Source organism: Numenius arquata, chromosome 10 (genome assembly GCF_964106895.1).
Source record: "Numenius arquata chromosome 10, bNumArq3.hap1.1, whole genome shotgun sequence".
Classification (NCBI taxonomy): domain Eukaryota; kingdom Metazoa; phylum Chordata; class Aves; order Charadriiformes; family Scolopacidae; genus Numenius; species Numenius arquata.
This window is the reverse complement of record NC_133585.1, coordinates 51,964,302-51,983,392: the sequence shown is the minus strand read 5'-3', so window position 1 is coordinate 51,983,392 and position 19,091 is coordinate 51,964,302. Positions and strand designations below refer to the sequence as shown.

Here is a 19,091-nt window from a genome sequence, read left to right as displayed (position 1 = left end):
ACGGTGCATTGTCTCAGAACCTTGCGCTTGAACGCTGCTTTGATTTACTGTCCTCTGTCTCCAGATGAAGACTCCAAAATCAAAAGGAGTGCTTTCATTTTAAACTTCCTGCAGTGCTGCCCCAAGTTCTTGCATTATCAGAATTCATACTGGTATTAATGTTCTTTTTGTTTTTTTTTTTTTTTCCTGAAACGATATTAAGTGAGGAGCCAGTCTACAGCGTGGCTTTTAAAAACTGTATTAGTGCAGATCTTATTGTCCCGAAGTTGCAGCTGTTTTCCCAGTGCTCATCTCTTCCTCTTTTATTTGGTGCGTGTTCCCCTCGGTACGGTGTGACTGTACCAACACTCTGCTTGCTCATACACTCCCCAGGTTTGTTACCGTGCTTAACATTCTGCAGGTAAAGACACTCTGCTGAAGTGGTTTGGGGTTTTACGATGGGCCTGAGAGTTAACACAGTCTCCTGGATTTTAGTAGTTGGCAACCAGATTAAAATATGAGGGCTCTTCACTTTGTTTCTGTCTTATCTATGAAATATTTCAGTCTTCTGGCTTATTTTGCAATGCTTCCCTGTACTTACATGTTCCTCTCTTTCCAGATTGAAACTAGAGGAGAGAAGAAAAGAGTTGGTACAGAAACTTGAAGAAACTACGAAGTTAACTACATATTTGCATTCACAGCTTAGGAGGTGAGTGGGGCCAGTCTTTTTTCAGTGGTGCCCAGTGACAGGACAAGAGGAAATGGGCACAAATTTGAACATAGGAAGTTCCATCTCAACATGAGGAGGAACTTCTGTACTGTGAGGGTGGCAGAGCCCTGGAAGAGGCTGCCCAGAGAGGTGGTGGAGTCTCCGTCTCCGGAGATACTCCAAACCCACCTGGACACGTTCCTGTGCAACCTGCTCTGGGTGGACCTGCTTTGGCAGGGGGTTGGACTAGATGATCTCCAGAGGTCCCTTCCAACCCCATATCATTCTGTGATTCTGTGAGGTTGTACTGTGTAAGGTAAAGCCTGTTTTCAGCAACAGTGTGACCTGGCTGTCTGAACTTCATTCTTAGATTGGTTGTTTTTTTTCCTGTTAGCTGGAAGCTGAACAAAATTTGTTTAATATTTAAGTAAGAAAATGCAACTCTAATAGCTTCAAGCCTTTTGCCACCATACCAACCTGGTGTACTTTTATAATTTCAGTAAGCACTCGAGACTGGATTGAATGGATTTTATTTTTTTTGGTGCAGCTTCTATAATTAAGCAGGGAGACGTTATTTTGTTTCTGCATAAGTAAATAAATAAAGCGGGAATTCTCTAATTGGTCGTATCTCCAAAATGCTGTCATTGAGGAGACCAAATGGTTTCTCAGAGTTCTGTGTAAAATGAGAACTATCAGAACTGTAGCCTTTATTCTGTGTAAGAACTGGAGAGGCTCAGTGACTACATGTATGTGTTTAAATATTTCTGTGAATAGTTGATTCTGGTTTTATTCTTCAACGCTGACTTATGCTTTCGGTCGACAGAGAAGTACCCTCAGCGGGGTATTTTTTCCTGACAGTCATTGATTCAAAATCTGACTCTGGGTTTATGAAATTCATAGTGATAACAAAAAAGTCATCGGTCGCAGCTGCTGTGAACTCAAACTCATTGCTCTGATGGGAGTTCTGGTATTTAATGATGCGTGTAACTGGTCCTGGGGAAGAGTTTCTCTGACTTCCGGACTGTACCCTGGACTTGTGGGTCTTTTTATCCTGGTAAAGGCAGTTTTCTAGTCCAGTAGCAAAATTTTTCAAGTCGATAGCTCTGTTAGTAAAGGTCTCTTCGGTCTTTAGCCCGTGAGGGTGCGCAGGTTGGGCACGCTGGTCTGAGCCAAGTATGGGTCCTTAGAAAACATAATGCCCCAGGTGGCATTCAGTTGTAAATCATTATAGCACAGCTTCCAAATCATTATAGCACAGCTTCTGTCAATCTTATCTTACCCTTTTGTGCTGGTTTAGTTTAGTAACACCAGTCTGTTTGTGCTTTCTTTGCAGCCTCTCGGCAAGTACCTTATCTGTGTCTTCAGGGAGCAGTCTGGGATCGCTGGCATCCAGCCGGGGATCCCTGAACACCTCAAGCAGAGGGTCTCTGAACTCGCTCAGCTCCACGGAACTCTACTATAACCAGGGCGATCAAATAACAGATTTGGACTATCAGTATAAACTTGATTTCATATTGCAAGAAAAAAGTGGTTACATTCCTTCGGGGCCTATCACCACTATCCATGAGAACGAAGTGGTCGGTTCCCATGGGAGACTGGGTTACGGTGACTCTCCTTCAGCTGCAGACCATCCCAAATTGACTGAACCTCCCAAATCCGTGACGTCACTCTCTTCCAGGTCCTCGCTGTCCTCCCTGTCCCCCCCAGGCTCCCCTTTGGTTTTAGAAGCTGCGTTTTCAGTGTCGGCTCAAAATTCCCCTTTGCATCACCTCACTACGGACTTTGAAGACTGTGACCTTCCGGGTGATTTTGCTGGCATTAGTCTCTGTGAGAACCAAATATTGTCGGACTCTGAAACAAGAGCAGGATCTCGAATTCCTCCAGATGATAAAGATCTTAATGAAGGCATTAGGCAGCCTCTGCCTTCTCTACATGAAGGAAGTTCAGGTAATAAAAAAAAATCTACTGTCAAATATATATGTTACATGACAATTTTGCACTAACAGCTGGCTCTTGAATGGGGAGGTACCTCGTGTAACTGAAGAGTATCTTGATGGACATACTTTTGCCATGGTGGGCAGTCAGTAATTCTGAGAGAGTACAAACTTCTGGGTTTGGGTGCAGAGAGCTGTGATCACCCCGATTCCATCTACATTTTTCCGTAGCTATCTCAGCAGGTAAGCTCGTGTATCGCAGACTCTATCGTGAAAAATGAACAGAAAAAAATTGAAGCTGGATCTTGAAGACACGGATGCACGGTGTTCCTTAAGTATTGTCAGCAATGTGTGGGGATAGAGCAAAAATACCCTCTGGTAACTTGAAATCAGGTACTTTGTTTTTCACTGTAGAATAAGTTTACAAACTGACATCCTCAGTAAAGGAGATTTCTGGACTTGAGTTAGAATTGTTGTGAGTGTGTGTATATCAGGTTATTTGAACCGGCTGTCACTCAAAGATCTGCAGTTCATTGAGAAGGACAAGTGACCACGTAAGTGCCATGTAAGTTACAGTGACATTCTACCCATTTTTAACATGGATTTCATAGCTTTTAGCTTTTTCTCCATCCGAGTTAGCAGAGATCTCCTGAGCTAGTCTAGGCTCCCCCTGCAAACTGTGGGTAACATCTGAAAGGATGGGTCACCTCATCCTAAAACATACTTCCCTTTAAAGAACATGGGATGAATGACCTTGTGAGTTATCAAATTAATATCGATCCTTACCTAAGTAAGTATCCTTAGTAACTGGCTGACTTTCACTTTGAGATGGCTGATTTGGGTGTAATGAATTCCACTTCTAGTCTGCGGTAGAAGACATATTTAGTCATCTTATATTGCCAAAGCCTGTGGCGGTGTCAGAACTTCAGAAATCCCGGCTGTCAAGAACTGATGGCTTGTCCTCAGAGGGTTGACTTTGCTGATGGCGTGTTGTGCTTTCTCTGCACTTTTATTGAGGACTTCTAGTGTCGTTCTGTGTCGTTAAATATGTTGCAAACCATTTGTGTGTTCACGTTACACAAGGGCTCTGGTTTGTCAAGGAAGAACTGAGGAAGCCAGATTTCCACCAGTGCTGAGCGCTGGCGGCCCTATTTGAAACCAGATCAGCGTCTCCCATACCCAGTTCCACATTTCTGGGCCTGAGTTGATAGTAAAGCAGCTCACTAAGGAATTTGGGTCTCTTAGAATAAATACAACATGACTCCAGGGAGTGCAGTGTCCAGACTTGTTGCCAAGCTTGAACCCTTGTGCCTGGAGTTTGCCAGTTTATAATAAAAATACCCGGATGTACTGATACAGACATATATTTTAATGAGAAATTTGCTTTTATTTATATATATATATATAAAAAAAAATATGTAAATTTATATGTAGTTATAAGGGAATTGTAACATCTGTTGGTTAATTAGATTAGCTTAGTGAAGTACTGTAGTTATTTCAATATTGACCAGAGCAACGTGGCACCAGAAGACAAATGTAGGGTATACTGGGAGCCAGGGGAGAGCTGTTCAACTGTGCAGAAATTAAAAAAGAAATTGACTGACGTCCTAATGGTCTGAACCTGTGAAATGCATAGTGGAAAAACATGGAAAGGCATCTGGGGGGGGGAGGGAGTAATTTTGTCTTTTGTCTTTCCAGTACAGTGGAACACAGGTGTTGTTTTGCTTTAGAGTCATATATAAAAGATGGAAAAAAAAAGAATTGATTTGCTGCTGAAACGTGGACAGGAATATCCTTTCCAAATTAACAACTTTTGGCCTGGCTGCAACTCATCTAGTCTGAGAACTGAATTGAGATGGTTTGGAATTTAGGAACACAGTGGGCTGTGAGGAATCAGAATTATTTATTTTTTTAAATTTATTTCTTTAGATTGTTATTTTCAGAGGCATCATGTGGTTGTTTAACATTTTTGAGCTTATTTGAGGACCTGTTATTCTGCATAGTGTCAGGGTGTCTTTTAAGTAGTTATTTTTAAAATATAAATTCATCCCGTGATCCTTTATACTGGCACTTCCTCATGTAGGGTCATATATATGATGCAAATTATCTTTAAATCTGTATTAAGACTGCCCAAACAAGCACATTTTGAAATGGTCCTCGTGGTGAGGCTTCAGTACATCAGCAGAGACACAGACCTGGGCTTGGTTCAGTGTTTCTACTCCAGATTCATTCCTGGAACTGCTGCGATGCCGAATGGGAAGGTTTTCAACAAATTCGGCCGGAGGCTTAAAACCCGCATGGAAAATACAAGTTTTACAAGCCTACAAATTTGAATATTGCTGAATCATAACTTGGAGGTAGACGAACATACCTGGGGATGGTATAGCTGGTATTTTCCTCTAATAATCTGCCTTGGCTCTTTAGATGCATTTCTCGCCCGCTGCCCTGTCTCTGACTTTCCTGTACAGGGGAACCATACAGCTATTTGCTCCTCTGCACGTGTCCCCGCTGTCAGAAACCAAGTTGGAATATCATGTAGTTCTTCCACAGTCAGTCCCTGTCATTGTCAAAGTCAGCCCAGGCTGCTGGGGTAATTCCTAAGGGTAATCAATAAATCATGTCATCGCCTTCACCCCTCGCGTGGCGGGGGGGGAAGGAAAGAGCCTCTTCATCGTCACACAAAAAGCATTCCTGCTGCCATAAATAAAAGCACAAATGCAGCGATCAATCATCTGATCTTGAAGCCTTACGTTTTAAACATCTTAACAAGATGTAAAGTCATGATTCAGGGGGGGACGATAATGCATAAAGTGTAATAAAAGTACCGTATAGGGCCTCAACCGACTCTGCTGCAGAACGTGCCTTTCCGTGATGCTGCCGCTTCACCGCGTAACACCAGCGTAGAAACGCGAGTGGAAAATTAAAGCGGAGTAGTAGTTGATAGTAAAGAGACCGTAGCATAAAAAGTTTTCGATGATGGTAAGCCAGGGGGAATTTTTCCTTCCTAGCAGTTACATCACTGGGGGAGAGGGTGTCTGTCTGACTTGTGACTATTTAATAACCAGCAGGCGATCCCTTTGTGTGTACCCAAAGTGTTACTACAGCCCAGAATGCGAACACGGCAAATACGGGCTTAAAGATCGGGATAATGCGGGTTAATAATGAAGATAATGAAGGATAATAACTGGCTCAACGGATAGGGGTGGTGATAGGAGCCTGTATCTCCGGGAAAGAATAATAGTTGTGCATTTTCAAGTTCATCAGTTTGGCTCTATCCCTCGCCAGAATACGTGGTAACAGCAGCACAGCCTCGGAACGTTTAATGATGTGGAACAAAACTACTCTGTGATACTCAGTTAAGGGTCACCGCCTTCGACTTGACAGCTTCCTAAGCTTCGCGCCTCTCTCCTTCCCGGCTATTAATCTCTGGGACTAATTTTCGTTCTCCTTCCTTTTTGTAGGCGTTGACTTACCCCGCAGAACGGCTGCCCACCTGCTGGAGGAGAAAACGGCTTGTGTCTCTGCTGCCGTGTCTGATGAGTCTGTAGCTGGAGACAGCGGCGTATATGAAGCTTCTGCCAAACAGTAGGTTTGAGAAATAACGCGAGTCTTTCCACCCAAAAAATAAATTAAATATATCTGTAAGCAGTTATGTAATACCAGCACAAGCAGTTTATCCTTTGGTTTTTTTCATATTGAAAGGAAGGCACATTGGCCAAACGGTGAAGTTTGGTTGCTTTTTTTAAGCTAACAAATTCGCATTACAGCGCTTGCCTAAATCGGTTGAGCAGCATTACTACGCAGCCTTCTAATCCTGGGGTTCTTTTCTTGCCAGAAGTTTTCCTAGGTAAAAAGCTATATTTAAACTGTGCAGGTTCTGCCGTGGGGCTGCATTGACTCAACTCAGAGTGACTCTTGTTACTTTTTGTTTTGTTTAGATACAATCTTAAGATTGCGCAGCATTTTGCTTGAGTATTTTCTCTCTAAAAAAAAAAAAAAAATAGAGGAAAGGTGTAAATATAGGAAAGGTAAAAAAAGGAAAGGTAAAAAAATAGGAAAGGTATATAGGAAAAGGTATAAAAAAATAGAGGAAAGGTAAAAAAAATCCTTAGGTATAGTGTTGGTATAAAAATAATCCCGGAGAGGGTTTAATATTCATGCTTCACAGGACACAAGAAGTGTATCTGCTGTTGCTGCTTTTTGACAAGACGTAACTTCTACAGGATTATTCATATCAGTTCACATAGTAGTGTCTGTTTTCTGGCAGTTAAAGCAATGAACTTCAGACTGTGTAACAGAAGACTATTGCAACCTGTGAGAGAAAAATCTAAAATCTTTATTTTCCACCTCAGTTTTGGCAAGTTCTTCACATTTCAGAATTTTATGTCCTTTTGGATATTCAGAGAGACCCTCCTGGATGCAGTCCTGAGTGATGTGCTCTGGGCAATCCTGCTTTAGCAGGGGAGTTGGACTAGATGATCTCTGGAGGTCCCTTCCATCTCTGACAATTCCGTGATTTAGCAGGAAGCTTACAAAGACGTAGGGGTGTGGCTTCTGTTGCTTTTCTATTAGGACAGATGAAGGTGCATCGTGGTATCAGAAATTGGTTTCAGTGGCCTCTGATAAAATTATTTCTACTTGTCAAGTCTTTCACAAATTAAAAGGTAATAAAATAGATGGGACCAAATAAAAAAGCTGAAATACAAAAAGGATTTCTCCTGACCTGTTACAGTGGCCGTTCAACCTCACCTTAGGTCACGAGCCTGTATTTCACCCTGAACTCTGAATCCTAGTATTGGTTTGCTCCATATCTTCAGTTTACCCTAATGCAACTTTCTTGGGCTGAAATAAACTCCCATCTGTTAAAAACTCCGCCTCCACTCGACTGACTGGCTGTGAGTGTGTGTTTCGGTTCAATAACCGCTGTTGTCTTTTGATTTTGTTTCCGTTCTGAGCCCCTGTGATCAAAGCTTATCCCCTGCTCTGGTTATAAGCCCAGTGGATAAAAATGGACAGACGTTGGACCAAAAGCGGTGGATGTTCTGTGGAGCAAGCCCTTAGCTGCCCTCTTTATCTGGGGTAGCTGCAACACAGACCAAATTCCTGTCTTCTTCCTGTCTTTGCTCGTGAAAAGACAAAGACCGACAGTTGCGTCCCCCGAGCCGCGTACAAAAGGAAACTATTGCCATTTTTTTTACAAGCTGAGATTTACAGACCCCAGTTATTCCCTGGTAGCTCCAGGTGTGGATACTCTTCATTCTTGCTGAGTAGGAAGTAGTGAAGAGGTAATGAGTGTCTCTGCGAGTTGCTTACGTTTAGAAGTGTCTTTATGAACACAGTATGTGGAATAACTTGTAATTTGTCAGCGTGCTCCTGAAGCTACAGTGCAGTGACTTCTGCTGTATAGAACAGCCTGTTGTATTGAGTAATTTAAAGCAGGGGAGGAAATAAATACACCCTATCAAATTAGCCACCAGTCAGGCAAGGAACAGTAAAAAAGAAACCTCTAAATACAGAGTCTTAAAATAATGCTGTCATGTCTTGATAAGGCGTGGGATGTCTGTGTCGTTCTCCACATTTCCTAGCTTGATCTTGTTTATTGATCCCACCAGTCTGGTTTTAAAAATCAATGAAACGCATTGATACCGCATCCTCACTCAAACCTCCCAGAAAACGACTGGAAATTATTTTGCCACCTGGATTCTCTGTAATTCCATTCACCCCTAGAGTTGCTCTTCAGCTGCAAGACTTGAGTCCCTTTGGTTCTTCGAATGCTTCTGAAAACAGGCTCAGAGGAAAGATGCTTCTTGTTTGCACAGAAACTTCTTCATTTTACAGAGCAGCTGCTTCTCAAATATTCTCCAAAGCAGTATTTCATATCCAGTTTACGCGTGTTCTGATGTTTGTTAGAAACTTTAACTTCCAACTTTGTGTTCAGGGGGGTAAAGAAATGCTAAGTATGTATAGGAAAACGTCATGAGTTTTTTTCTCTTGCCTGTCAGTCTGGCGTCAGTAATCAGCCCGAGGCCTTTCCAACTCGTTACTGGAATTGTCAAACTCTCCCTAAAAGAGGCCTTGCCATTGCGTAGGCTCTGAAATTCCCATTTGGAGCACACGCTGTAACGAAACCAGCATATTTAGGAGAATGTATGTTCTGTGTACACATTTCTTAATTATTGCTGGAAGCGAACGATAATTTTCCTAAATGTGAGTATTTGCCTGTTTGCCCTAGACCAAATGAAACGGAGGACATTGTATATAGTGAAGATGACGCAACAACTCTAGAGGCTGCCCAGGTACAAATAGGACTCAGGTAAGCGATCAGCAAAGCCAGTATTTCTGTTCATACATAAAAATGGGAATAGTAACTTCCCTCACCTTGTCCTCTCTTTAACAGATACGACCACGGCAATTCCAGTTTTGTGATAATCGTCGTACGGCTCCGAAATCTCCCAGCGTTATCTGTCCCCCTTGGCTCTAAAGTGTAAGTCGATCACGGAGCAGTAGTGTTGAAATATGGCAGTACAATAATAAATTGTACAAATTCTCCAAAGGAGTGGATTGATTTACTGGTTAACAGCACTAAAATATGTATAAAGCTTTTCAAACTGTCACCGTTCTTAACTTCTTTTTCTCACAGCATTGCTGGAATACGCAAAAGCTATCGGGAAATTTGCACCTTCCACTAAAGTGGAATAAAAAGGATTATTTTAAATGATGTTTCATTTAGTGTTTTTAAATATTCTGTAGCTTTGTGAGCGCAGAAACAGCTCTTCTGTAGTGACTAAGAACATTCTGTTTGAATTCTATCAGCTCAGACTGTTGCCTTTTTACATTTATGTGGCATTTGTTAAAATAATCTGTGTCTTTTAAGTGAGCTTTTTAAAGGTGAATTTGATAAATGGCAAGTGGGCAATGACAGTCGCACTGAGATCCACCTTCTCTACCAACTGGAGCTTGGAGGTCTGTTAAGTTCTTGTGTTGAACTGGACAGGAAAGGTCTAAAAGTTGTGGCAGTGGAAATGGTATGTAGGAAATGAACAAAAATACCCAAATAAGAAAATGTTACCACTGAGATTTTAATCCCAAACTTTCATCCGTACAAATGAGTACAGCTTGCCCTGGCGCCTTGGGAACACCTGTACCTCAGTGAGGTCTTTACAGACTGGAAAACTATATTAAACTGGTGAGAAGTTTAGTAACTTTAGATCATAATCCATCCCTGGAAAATTTGCTTTTCTTGCTGGTTTTCTTCCCGCTGTTCCCCGTCACCTTGAATTTAATTGGCAGATCAACAGGAAGCCACTGAGTATGAGAAGGACGTACAGGGATACAGGGCTGGGCACTGCTTGGATTTTTTTCTGTTTGTTCTTGTTTTTAATAACGAATGGTTTTCCGCTACCACCCTTCCTTCTCTGACCTCCCTCTTTCCCCTGCTGACCTTCCAAGTCCACCAGCATTTAGCACAAGAATATAAAAAAAAAAACTATAGAAGAATAAATTGACACAACTGAGAGGAAAAGTAGATAATGCAGAATATAAAAAGAATGTCAACAAAATGTTTGGTAAGATAAAGTTAGGTCATAGCTGGCATCTTTTTAGGAATTAAAATATGCGGTTGTAATTAGTAGTCGAGTGTCTTCGGTGCGGAAGTCCAGACCTGCTGCTGCTAAAAAGATTGAATAAAACTAAAGCTACCCAAAGCAAGGAGGAAGAAGGGGCAGGGTAAAAGAAGGACCTTGCAAGTAGCACTTTTTTCAGTCGCTTGCCATCATGTGCATATACATATATACTGTACAGGTATGTACCACGATAAAAATTGGGCCTGGAAAATGATAGTATGTTATAACCGTATTTTCTAGAACATGAAATCGGATTGGCTAGTGCTTTATTGAACCTTTGCACCCAGAGGAATAGATTTGACGTGAGGTCTTACCGATATCTGATTCCACACCATTTGTAAAAGCTGTTCACTTTTAGAGCAGGCAGAGCCCAGCTCAACACTTGCTCTTTGTGTCAGGATCATTTGTTCATCGGTTGAGAACTCATAGATTTATCACAGCAAAATCCGAGGCGTTCGTTGACTTTTTAACTTTTTAAATTCCATTGAAAGTAAGCGCTTCTTGTAAAGCAAAGCCAGTGAGCAACTGATCTTTTACTTCTCCGTTTGCCCCTTGTTCTGGCCTGACGCCAATATATTGGCTAACAAAAAGCCAGCTCCAATGAACCACCTTTTTAAATATACTTTTAATATACTTTATCTTCTGTTCCTGCCTCTTTTCTAAATGTTTCCTAATTGCTTAATCTATTAAAATAGCTGTTTCCAGTAGAGCGTGCAAATTGCTCGCCTACGTGCCTAGTGAATACAGCAGCAGCGTTACTGGGATTATATCTACCGCTGAATTTCGGGATTGGTTTGTCAAAATGCTGGATACCTGCTGTCCAGGCTATAGATGTGAACCAAACAAACTTAGATCTTACGGTTTGGTTTGTTTTTTTTTATCCCAAGAAGCTTTGCATAATTGGGGAATAAAGGCTATGATGAAATTCAGATTTGATTGCGTTAGGAATGTCTTTATTCTGTCAAGCTTTCTACTAAAGCAAGACCTGCGAGGTAGCAAGTATCACCTTTATCCGCGTCACAGCCACTCGTATTTGTTCTATAAAAAGAATTCAGCTGCGTAACAACTTGGAATTATTCCCTGTGCTTAAGTTCCGGCTTGCAGGATGTATTCTTCTAATATATATTCTAAATATATTATGAAATGATCTTAAGCAGCTATGGGCCCAGCTATTTTCTCCCTCATTTTCCTTAGTTTTGTGGTTTCTTTTGAAGGTTTTTTGTTTGTTTGTTTCTTTAAAAGACGTCACTGCTTTTCAGTGCTGCTCACATCGTTATAAGAGTTTAATTTTTACATCCACCCAAATTTTTCTCTTTTTTTTAAAAATTAACATTAAGATCATGTTTTCTCCCATCTGTGACACGATCCTCAGCGTTCACAGCACTAAAGCTGAGGATAAATCTGAATAGAGACAGAAATAGCTACCTCTCCTGCTGCTACCTTCCCAGGCACAGAAATTCCTTTTTATGAGAAATGTTCTCACTCCTCTTTTTCACCTCTTGATTTGTTGCTGTTTCATCTTTCTTGCTCTGCGGTCGATGGGGTCGACTTCTATCATGCGTCACCAGCAAATGCTTGTTTAAATACAAGTATCTAAATACAGATTTGATTTTGTTTTATTCCCGGCAGGTATATCAGAGTAGCCGTACTTCCCTCCTCGACGGACATCAGCTGCCTCTTCCGCACAAAAGTTCATCCTGCCACGGAAACAGTTTCATTCCACGAGATATTCCGAGTGGCCATTTCCCAAGTCACGCTGCTGCAGAAGACGCTGAGAGTAGACGTTTGCTCTGTGGGCAGGAGTCGTCGGGAGGAATGCTTGGTAGGCGGTTCTATTTCTAGCTTTATTTTGGCATACGTTTGTTTATAGTGTCCCCTCTTATTTTGACGGTCAAGGCTGCTGAAATTCCACAGTACTTGGAAACAAACTCTGAAGCGTAACTTGGTCGTTGCTACGGTACTTAAAATACTCCCTTTCTCTGGAATTCCTGGGACTGAATCTAATCCTGGATGAACGTTTCAGGAGGTGTTTTGGTAATTCTAACACTGCATTCCCTTAACCTTTTAATTACAGAATAATATTCCATCTTTGCAGTTTTATACATTAAAAAACCCCATAAACTTCCTTGCACTGGATTTTCAAGGAAAAGCCGAATAAGAGCCACAGTTTGTCCAACAAAAAAAAAGCCAACTCTCATTATCACAGCTCATCACAAAGAACAAATTAAATTACATTTTTTCACCTTGTTGTAGGTTGTATGATGGCCACCTTTTTACTCTTTATAGTCTGTAGAAATAATAAAAAGGTGCAACATTCATAGACCAGTCTATTAGAAACTGGCACCTTTTAAATTTTGTTGTTAATTGTTGTCATCACCTAATTAGCGATGCTTCGTTTACTTCCGAATTGCTTTTGCGTGATCTGGTACAGCTCAGTTTAGTTTTTCACGCTGAGTCTGAGTGAGATTTCTTAGTACAACACGCTGAAGAGATGCTGGAATCTGGTGGGGTTCATGAGCCCCGGACTATTGGGAACAGCCTCAAAATGTAGAATTTCAAAAATGTAACATCTCCCAAAATGTAGAATTTATCTACATTTCTAGAATTTATCTACAAAATCTAGAATTTATCTAGGCGTGTTGGCCTTTTTCAGTATGTACGAGGTTTCCCCTCAGGTAAGGGAAGGGCAGCAGAACAAGAATAAGGCAGAAGAGCAGGATGCAAAGGTGAAGAAAAAACCCAACAGAAAAATCCCCAACAACTAAAGACATGATGGTTAATCACAAGATGAAAAGAAAGCGTTGGGAGCACCACCCCCAGCAGAAAGCCCTGGGCAACATGACCAGAGTCTTGGCAAGAGGGCCACTAAGATGCTGCGAGGGCTGGAGCCCCTCTGCTGTGAGGACAGGCTGAGAGAGTTGGGGTTGTTCAGCCTGGAGAAGAGAAGGCTCCGGGGAGACCTTAGAGCCCCTTCCAGTCCCTAAAGGGGCTCCAGGAGAGATGGGGAGGGACTCTTGATCAAGGAGGGGAGCTATAGGACAAGGGGGAATGGTTTTAAACTGAAAGAGGGGAGATTTAGATGAGATCTCAGGAAGAAATTCTTTCCTGTGAGGGTGGTGAGACAGTGGCCCAGGTTGCCCAGAGGAGCTGTGGCTGCCCCATCCCTGGAGGGGTTCAAGGCCAGGCTGGATGGGGCTTTGAGCAACCTGGTCTGGTGGGAGGTGTCCCTGCCCAGGGCAGGGGGGTTGGAACTGGATGGTCTTTAAGGTCCCTTCCAACCCAAACCACTCTGTGATTCTATGAAGAGCTGAGTGTGCAGCCCAGGAGCTGTGCAGATGATTTGCAGGATTTTAATCTCCAAGGCAGAGCCCAAACAGGAGTATTTCTTAAACTTCCCCAGAGTGCCAACTCAGCGGGTGTCAGGGCTTGTCCACATGAAAGGGGTTCTTAATCTTTTCTCCTGTCTTTCCATCTACTCCTTCACTGGTTAGAGCAAACAACCATTATTGTTTGCCGTATTGATGACTTCTGTGGCGGAACAACCGAAAAACTGACTGAAACTTGATGTTCTGTGAGTTGATGCTGGAGGTTTCATTAACAATTTTTCCTTATTGAATGCAATAGAAAGCAGACGCGTGTGTTCCAATGATACAGAGGGGTTCGTGGCTGTGCACGCGGGGAGAAATTCCCCAGGATGGGGGGGACCTCTCCATGTACTTCTATTTGTTTATTTTAACTAGAAGTGGAGGGAGATAGAAAACCGTACAGTTACAAAGGGAATTCAAATTCATGTTCAATTTGTGCTGCTTATTTTACATGATAAATACTATAGAATTTATTTTCAGCCGTCTTGCAGGAAAAAAACCCCCAAATTTAAATAATTTTCTTCCCCTTCCTTATTTTGTGCAGGCCGGGACTCAGATCAGTCTGGCAGATTTATCAGTTTCCGATGAGGCTGGTGCTCTGTGGTACAACCTGTTGCCTTGCAAGCAAACCCCTGGCAAAAATCCCAAGGAACGAAACGAAGAATCCATGTTTCTATTAAGCAAACAGTCGTCAGACGCATTGGACTTGGTGAGCGATGTATTGGCTATCGCTGTAACAGCAAGAAAAAAGCCACGGACTCTTAATTGTGCTGTTGTATTGTGGTTGCTTTAATATGTGACTTGTCCTGCCCTGAAGGTCCAAGGCCCTGTTGTCCTGCAGGGACTTCTGTCCGTAGGGTCTTGGTGCGTGAGTAGGTCCTATGTGGGGTTTCAGCCTCGTTAGCAAGTATGGATAGGGCTGATGCTTCTCACTGGGACACCAAATTGCATTCCGATTTGAAACACTTCACCTGTGTGTTTCATTTGAAAGAGAATGTTATCGAAGAGCTACCTTAATTTTACCATTGTTTTTCACATGCACACGTTAAAAATTGCTATTTTTTAATTATTTGAATTTGCATACTTAAAGCTACTGCACTGAAAATCCTGTTTATGCAAAACACATACTAATTCTTCTGATTAAATAAGCTTTTCTGCTTTAATACCTCCTCGAGAACTATATTAAAAAATGTAGTTCTTTTTGGAACAACTTTTCTTTTAAGAACAGCTTTTCTTAACCTAGGGATATTACAAGTATGAGAGGGAAAGAGAGGCTGACAGGGGCATGATGCAATCAGATGATTGCGTTTATTGTTTTACAAACAATCTGGTTTCTATTGAGATTGTATAAACCCAGTCAGTTAATGTACACACTGACAATTCAAACCCCTTCTACTTGGGATTTGAGTCGTGGTTTTGGCGGCATCAGGGAGGAACAGGATAATGCAGCTCGTGCAAGAGTTGTCCTTTTTTTTTTTTACCTATGTTATATATCACTGAGTTCTGGTTTCATCTTCTCTTTCCTTGTGAGCAGGATGCTGTGTCAGCTCTGCTGGAGAGGACATCTGCTGAGCTGGAAGCAGTAGAACAAGAGCTGGCCGACGACGAGGAGGAGGAGGAGGAGGAGGAACAGGAGCAAAGGGGCTCTGAGGAAGACTGGTAAAACCACTTTTCCTCCTTCGCTGCTTGTACCTGAATGATTCCGCTCATTCCTCCTATTCTTAGATCAATAAAAAGGCTGCACTTATAGAGGAGATCACAAAATCATAGAGTGGTTTTTGGTTGGAAGGGACCTTCAAGATCATCTCATTCCAACCCCCTGCCCTGGGCAGGGACACCTCCCACCAGACCAGGTTGCTCAAAGCCCCATCCAGCCTGGCCTTGAACCCCTCCAGGGATGGGGCAGCCACAGCTTCTCTGGGCAACCTGGGCCAGGCTCTCACCACCACTGGAATTGGGGTAAAGTCTTGCTCTCTTGTGTGTTCAATTCACCGCTTTTTATGTTTATAGAGCCTTGGCTGCTCTGTTAACTCCTGCTGATGCTTCTGCGTTCCATGTACATCTTCCTGTGAAACCACCTGGGGTGTCTGAGCCACTGGAGGTGTCCTAGAATGTCTCGTATCAAATATTACTTGCATTAACTATAATGAGCAACGAATAGGATTTGAAAAGAGAGCTGCTGCCTGACAAAGCCACTGTGGGTCTGCTTCCAGGGATGGGCTTTGGTTTTGAGGAAGTTGTGAGCTTTCCCAAGGAGCGGGTTCCTTGCACAATTGCTATGTCGAGTTCTGTTCCTGTGCAGTTTCTCAGCTGCAGTGTAGAAATGCTGTGTTGTGGGGGAAGGGGAGACTCCTTCATTTGTTTTATTAATTTATTGCAACCAAAGTCCTTCAACGTTTTCACATACAGCTGCTGAATGTGGTGCAGCGTTGCCATAATGATCTTGAACGTGAACCGTAGTAGAGCTTCCTGTTTTTTATTGGAGCCTGTAATGAAATGTGCCTTCAGGTGAACTCAGTGGAAGCGTTTGGGTGATGCTCTTGTTTTCCCTGTCAGGAAAACGCCTCCATGACCCATGGGTGAAGGCCTAGGCCTTCCGATACCCCTCTCTGGGGGGTGTTTTCGGTTTGAGAATCAGCCTGGGCTGCTTGTGTTCACGCAGGCTAGAAATGCTCGCGGAAGCCTCTGATGAAATTGTGGATGAAGAGGAAGATGGGATGAAGCTGGCGGTAGAAGGCAGCTGTTCTGACGACGTGGGGTTACTCATGGACGCGCCAGAAACGAGTGAGGACAAGGACAGAGAGAGCGGCGATGAGGCCCACGAAAGCCAGCGAGCTGCTGTAATGCTGACACTGGTGAGTATCTTAAAATGCACGTTCTTATTGTGTCTGAAGATCTATTTCTGAGCAGTTAATGTAGAAGTCGGCAGCATCTCAGCGTTTACAGTTTGATGTGGCCTTTGCTGTCGCACTTGTCAGTACGTACTTTTTATGAAATCGCTGTGGTCACTTCTCAACTACGAAGAGGGCATTTAACAAGTCCAAGTCAAAGACAATTAACTAAAAATGTCCATCTTCACTTTTTTTTTTGTTGCGTACAGACAATACTCAATACACAAGCGCAGTTCAGTAGCTTCGGCTTGTGCATATTTAAAATATTTCTGCACGTCTGTTTCATTGTCTCCTTCCTCCTTGCGGGGAAAGACAGAACGGGGTCAAGATCTTTAAAGCAACGAGGGGATTCCCTTATTTCTTCCCCTTATTTTAGGGTGTGAAATACAAAAAAAACCTGCCTTAGGAGAGGAGGAAAGATTAATGAAGAGCTAATTTTGAAATGTGTATTAAACTGTGTGCTATTGAACTACGCACGCACTGCACGTAACAAATTCTGATTCCATGTTCCTGTTAACTGTTCACTCTAAATTATACTTCACCTTTCCGAAAGCACTTTTAGTAAATTTTTAGTGAACATATCCCTGATGTGGTGGTACACGCTCTACAAATAAAACGTTCAGAGCACCTTTCTGCATCTTCATGAAAGTGCTGTTGCACGCCTTAAACCCACAGGTTCTATGAAACAGCAAAGGTAAAAAGGCAAAGAACACCACCTCATTCCTTCCAAGTTTCTGACAGTACAGAAGTTCCACACCTCGGTGGGCTTCCCGGAAACTGGAATTAACTTCCAATTAATGTGGCAAGATGCCAAACGAGCTAAGGCCGTGGTGTTAAACGGACTGACAGTCTGCTGGGTAGCAAGCAAATACAGATCAAAGCCCTGACTCTGTGAGAGGAGACATAGAGGACAAGATCTGAAGGTTGGGCCATGCACACAAGGGTTTTGCTGAGCTGGAATCACAGGATGATATGGGGTTGGAAGGGACCTCTGGAGATCAAGTCCAATCCACTGCCAGAGCAGGTCCACCCAGAGCAGGTTGTATAGGAATGTGTCCAGGAGGGTTTGGAATGTCTCCAGAGAAGGAGACTCCACCACCTCTCTGGGCAGCCTCTTCCAGGGCTCTGCCACCCTCTAACTAAAGAAGTTCTTCCTCATGTTTAGATGGAAACGTCTTCCTATGTTCAAGTTTGTGCCCGTTACTTTTTGTCCTGTCACTGGGCACCACTGAAAAAAGAAAGACTGGCCCCATCCTCCTGACACCCACCCTTTAAGTATTTACAGGCTTTGATCAGATCCCCCCTCAGTCTTCTCTTCTCCAGACTAAAAAGACCCAAGTCCCTCAGCCTTTCCTCATCAGAGAGATGTTCAGTCCCCTCATCATCTCTGTAGCACTTTGCTGTACCCCCTCCAGCAGTTCCCTGTCCTTCTTGAACCAGGGAGCCCAGAACTGGACACAGGACTCCAGGTGTGGCCTCACCTGGACAGAGGAGACCTCACTGATCTTCTCGGGGCTACTGTTGTGCCATTTAGCTCGGTGTATTTATCACTTTGAAAACCATGAACCTCATTAAATGACCCAAGCTGAGGAAAAGGCCCTGGTGCCCATCAGTAAATCAGAGGTGGCAGCTGCTGTGGCGTTCATTGGAACCAAGCTGTCGGGGTCAGCACAGGCCGGGCCACCTATGGGGGTGCTGGCACCTGAGGCTCCCTGTGGCACATCTGGGGCCACCATAGGAGGTAGCAGGACCTCCTGAGGGACAGGAGCTGGCAGTGTCTTTTCCCTGGGCTCACAAGGCTGGTGCAGCTCTGCAGGTTGCCATAGAGCAGCCCCACTGCTGGGATTTGGGGGGACATATGACAGTGGGTCTGGAAGAACGTGGGCAATGGGACCTTCCCAGTTGCCCCTTTCAGTGTGCACAGGCACCATTTCTAGCGTGGCAGAGCCTTGCTGTTCTGCAAGTACAGAGGAAAATAAATATATAAATATAAATGTGCAATAATAATAACGTCTGCAAATGGCAAAGCAAAGCAGTTGTTGTACCATGGTTGAGTCAAGCCATCTGCAGGGCAGCAAAGGCCTTTCTGCCAAAGCTGTGGCTTTACTGGATACCAAAAGCACCTTCAAAGACTCCCCCCACACTGCTAAGCATCTGGGGAATTTTGTGTTTCTTTACTTTGCTTCTCCGTATGCGCGAGATGCTTTTTGCTGCCGGTCTTTTTCCATCTACCGGTCTTTTTCCATCTTCCACTTTTTACGAGAATGCTTGTAAAATCCAAAGGCACAAGGACTACGTGTGTGGCTACAGCAGCTCTTATAATAAACTGCACTCCTTTCCGTAGGTTGATAAAGAGACTAACACGGAGGAGTCGGTTAAGGAGAAGGCACCAGTCCGACCCAAGGACAGAGCCAGCTGGAGCTCCAGACAGCGTCCCTTTGTCAGGAACAGCATGATCGTGCGCTCCCAGACCTTCTCTCCAGGCGAGCGGAACCAATACATCTGCAGGGTAAGAGGAGAAACGCCGGGAATGAAGAGCTATTAACTAAAGAGTCATTTAAACTTCTTGGGAACGAGGCATCGATGACAGT

The 19,091-nt window shown here is 43.2% G+C and overlaps 1 protein-coding gene across 1 annotated transcript in view; it reads left to right on the top strand.

Moving 5' to 3' along the window:
* Positions 1 to 19,091, top strand: part of WWC2 (WW and C2 domain containing 2) — a 97,105-nt gene that overhangs the window by 67,330 nt on the left and 10,684 nt on the right. Inside the window, exons 10-19 of the mRNA XM_074155245.1 lie at positions 599 to 688; positions 2,022 to 2,635; positions 6,084 to 6,207; positions 8,855 to 8,935; positions 9,020 to 9,106; positions 11,874 to 12,066; positions 14,154 to 14,318; positions 15,144 to 15,268; positions 16,272 to 16,464; positions 18,845 to 19,009. Coding sequence (XP_074011346.1) covers positions 599 to 688; positions 2,022 to 2,635; positions 6,084 to 6,207; positions 8,855 to 8,935; positions 9,020 to 9,106; positions 11,874 to 12,066; positions 14,154 to 14,318; positions 15,144 to 15,268; positions 16,272 to 16,464; positions 18,845 to 19,009 — 1,837 coding nt within the window. The remainder of the gene's footprint in view (positions 1 to 598; positions 689 to 2,021; positions 2,636 to 6,083; positions 6,208 to 8,854; positions 8,936 to 9,019; positions 9,107 to 11,873; positions 12,067 to 14,153; positions 14,319 to 15,143; positions 15,269 to 16,271; positions 16,465 to 18,844; positions 19,010 to 19,091) is intronic.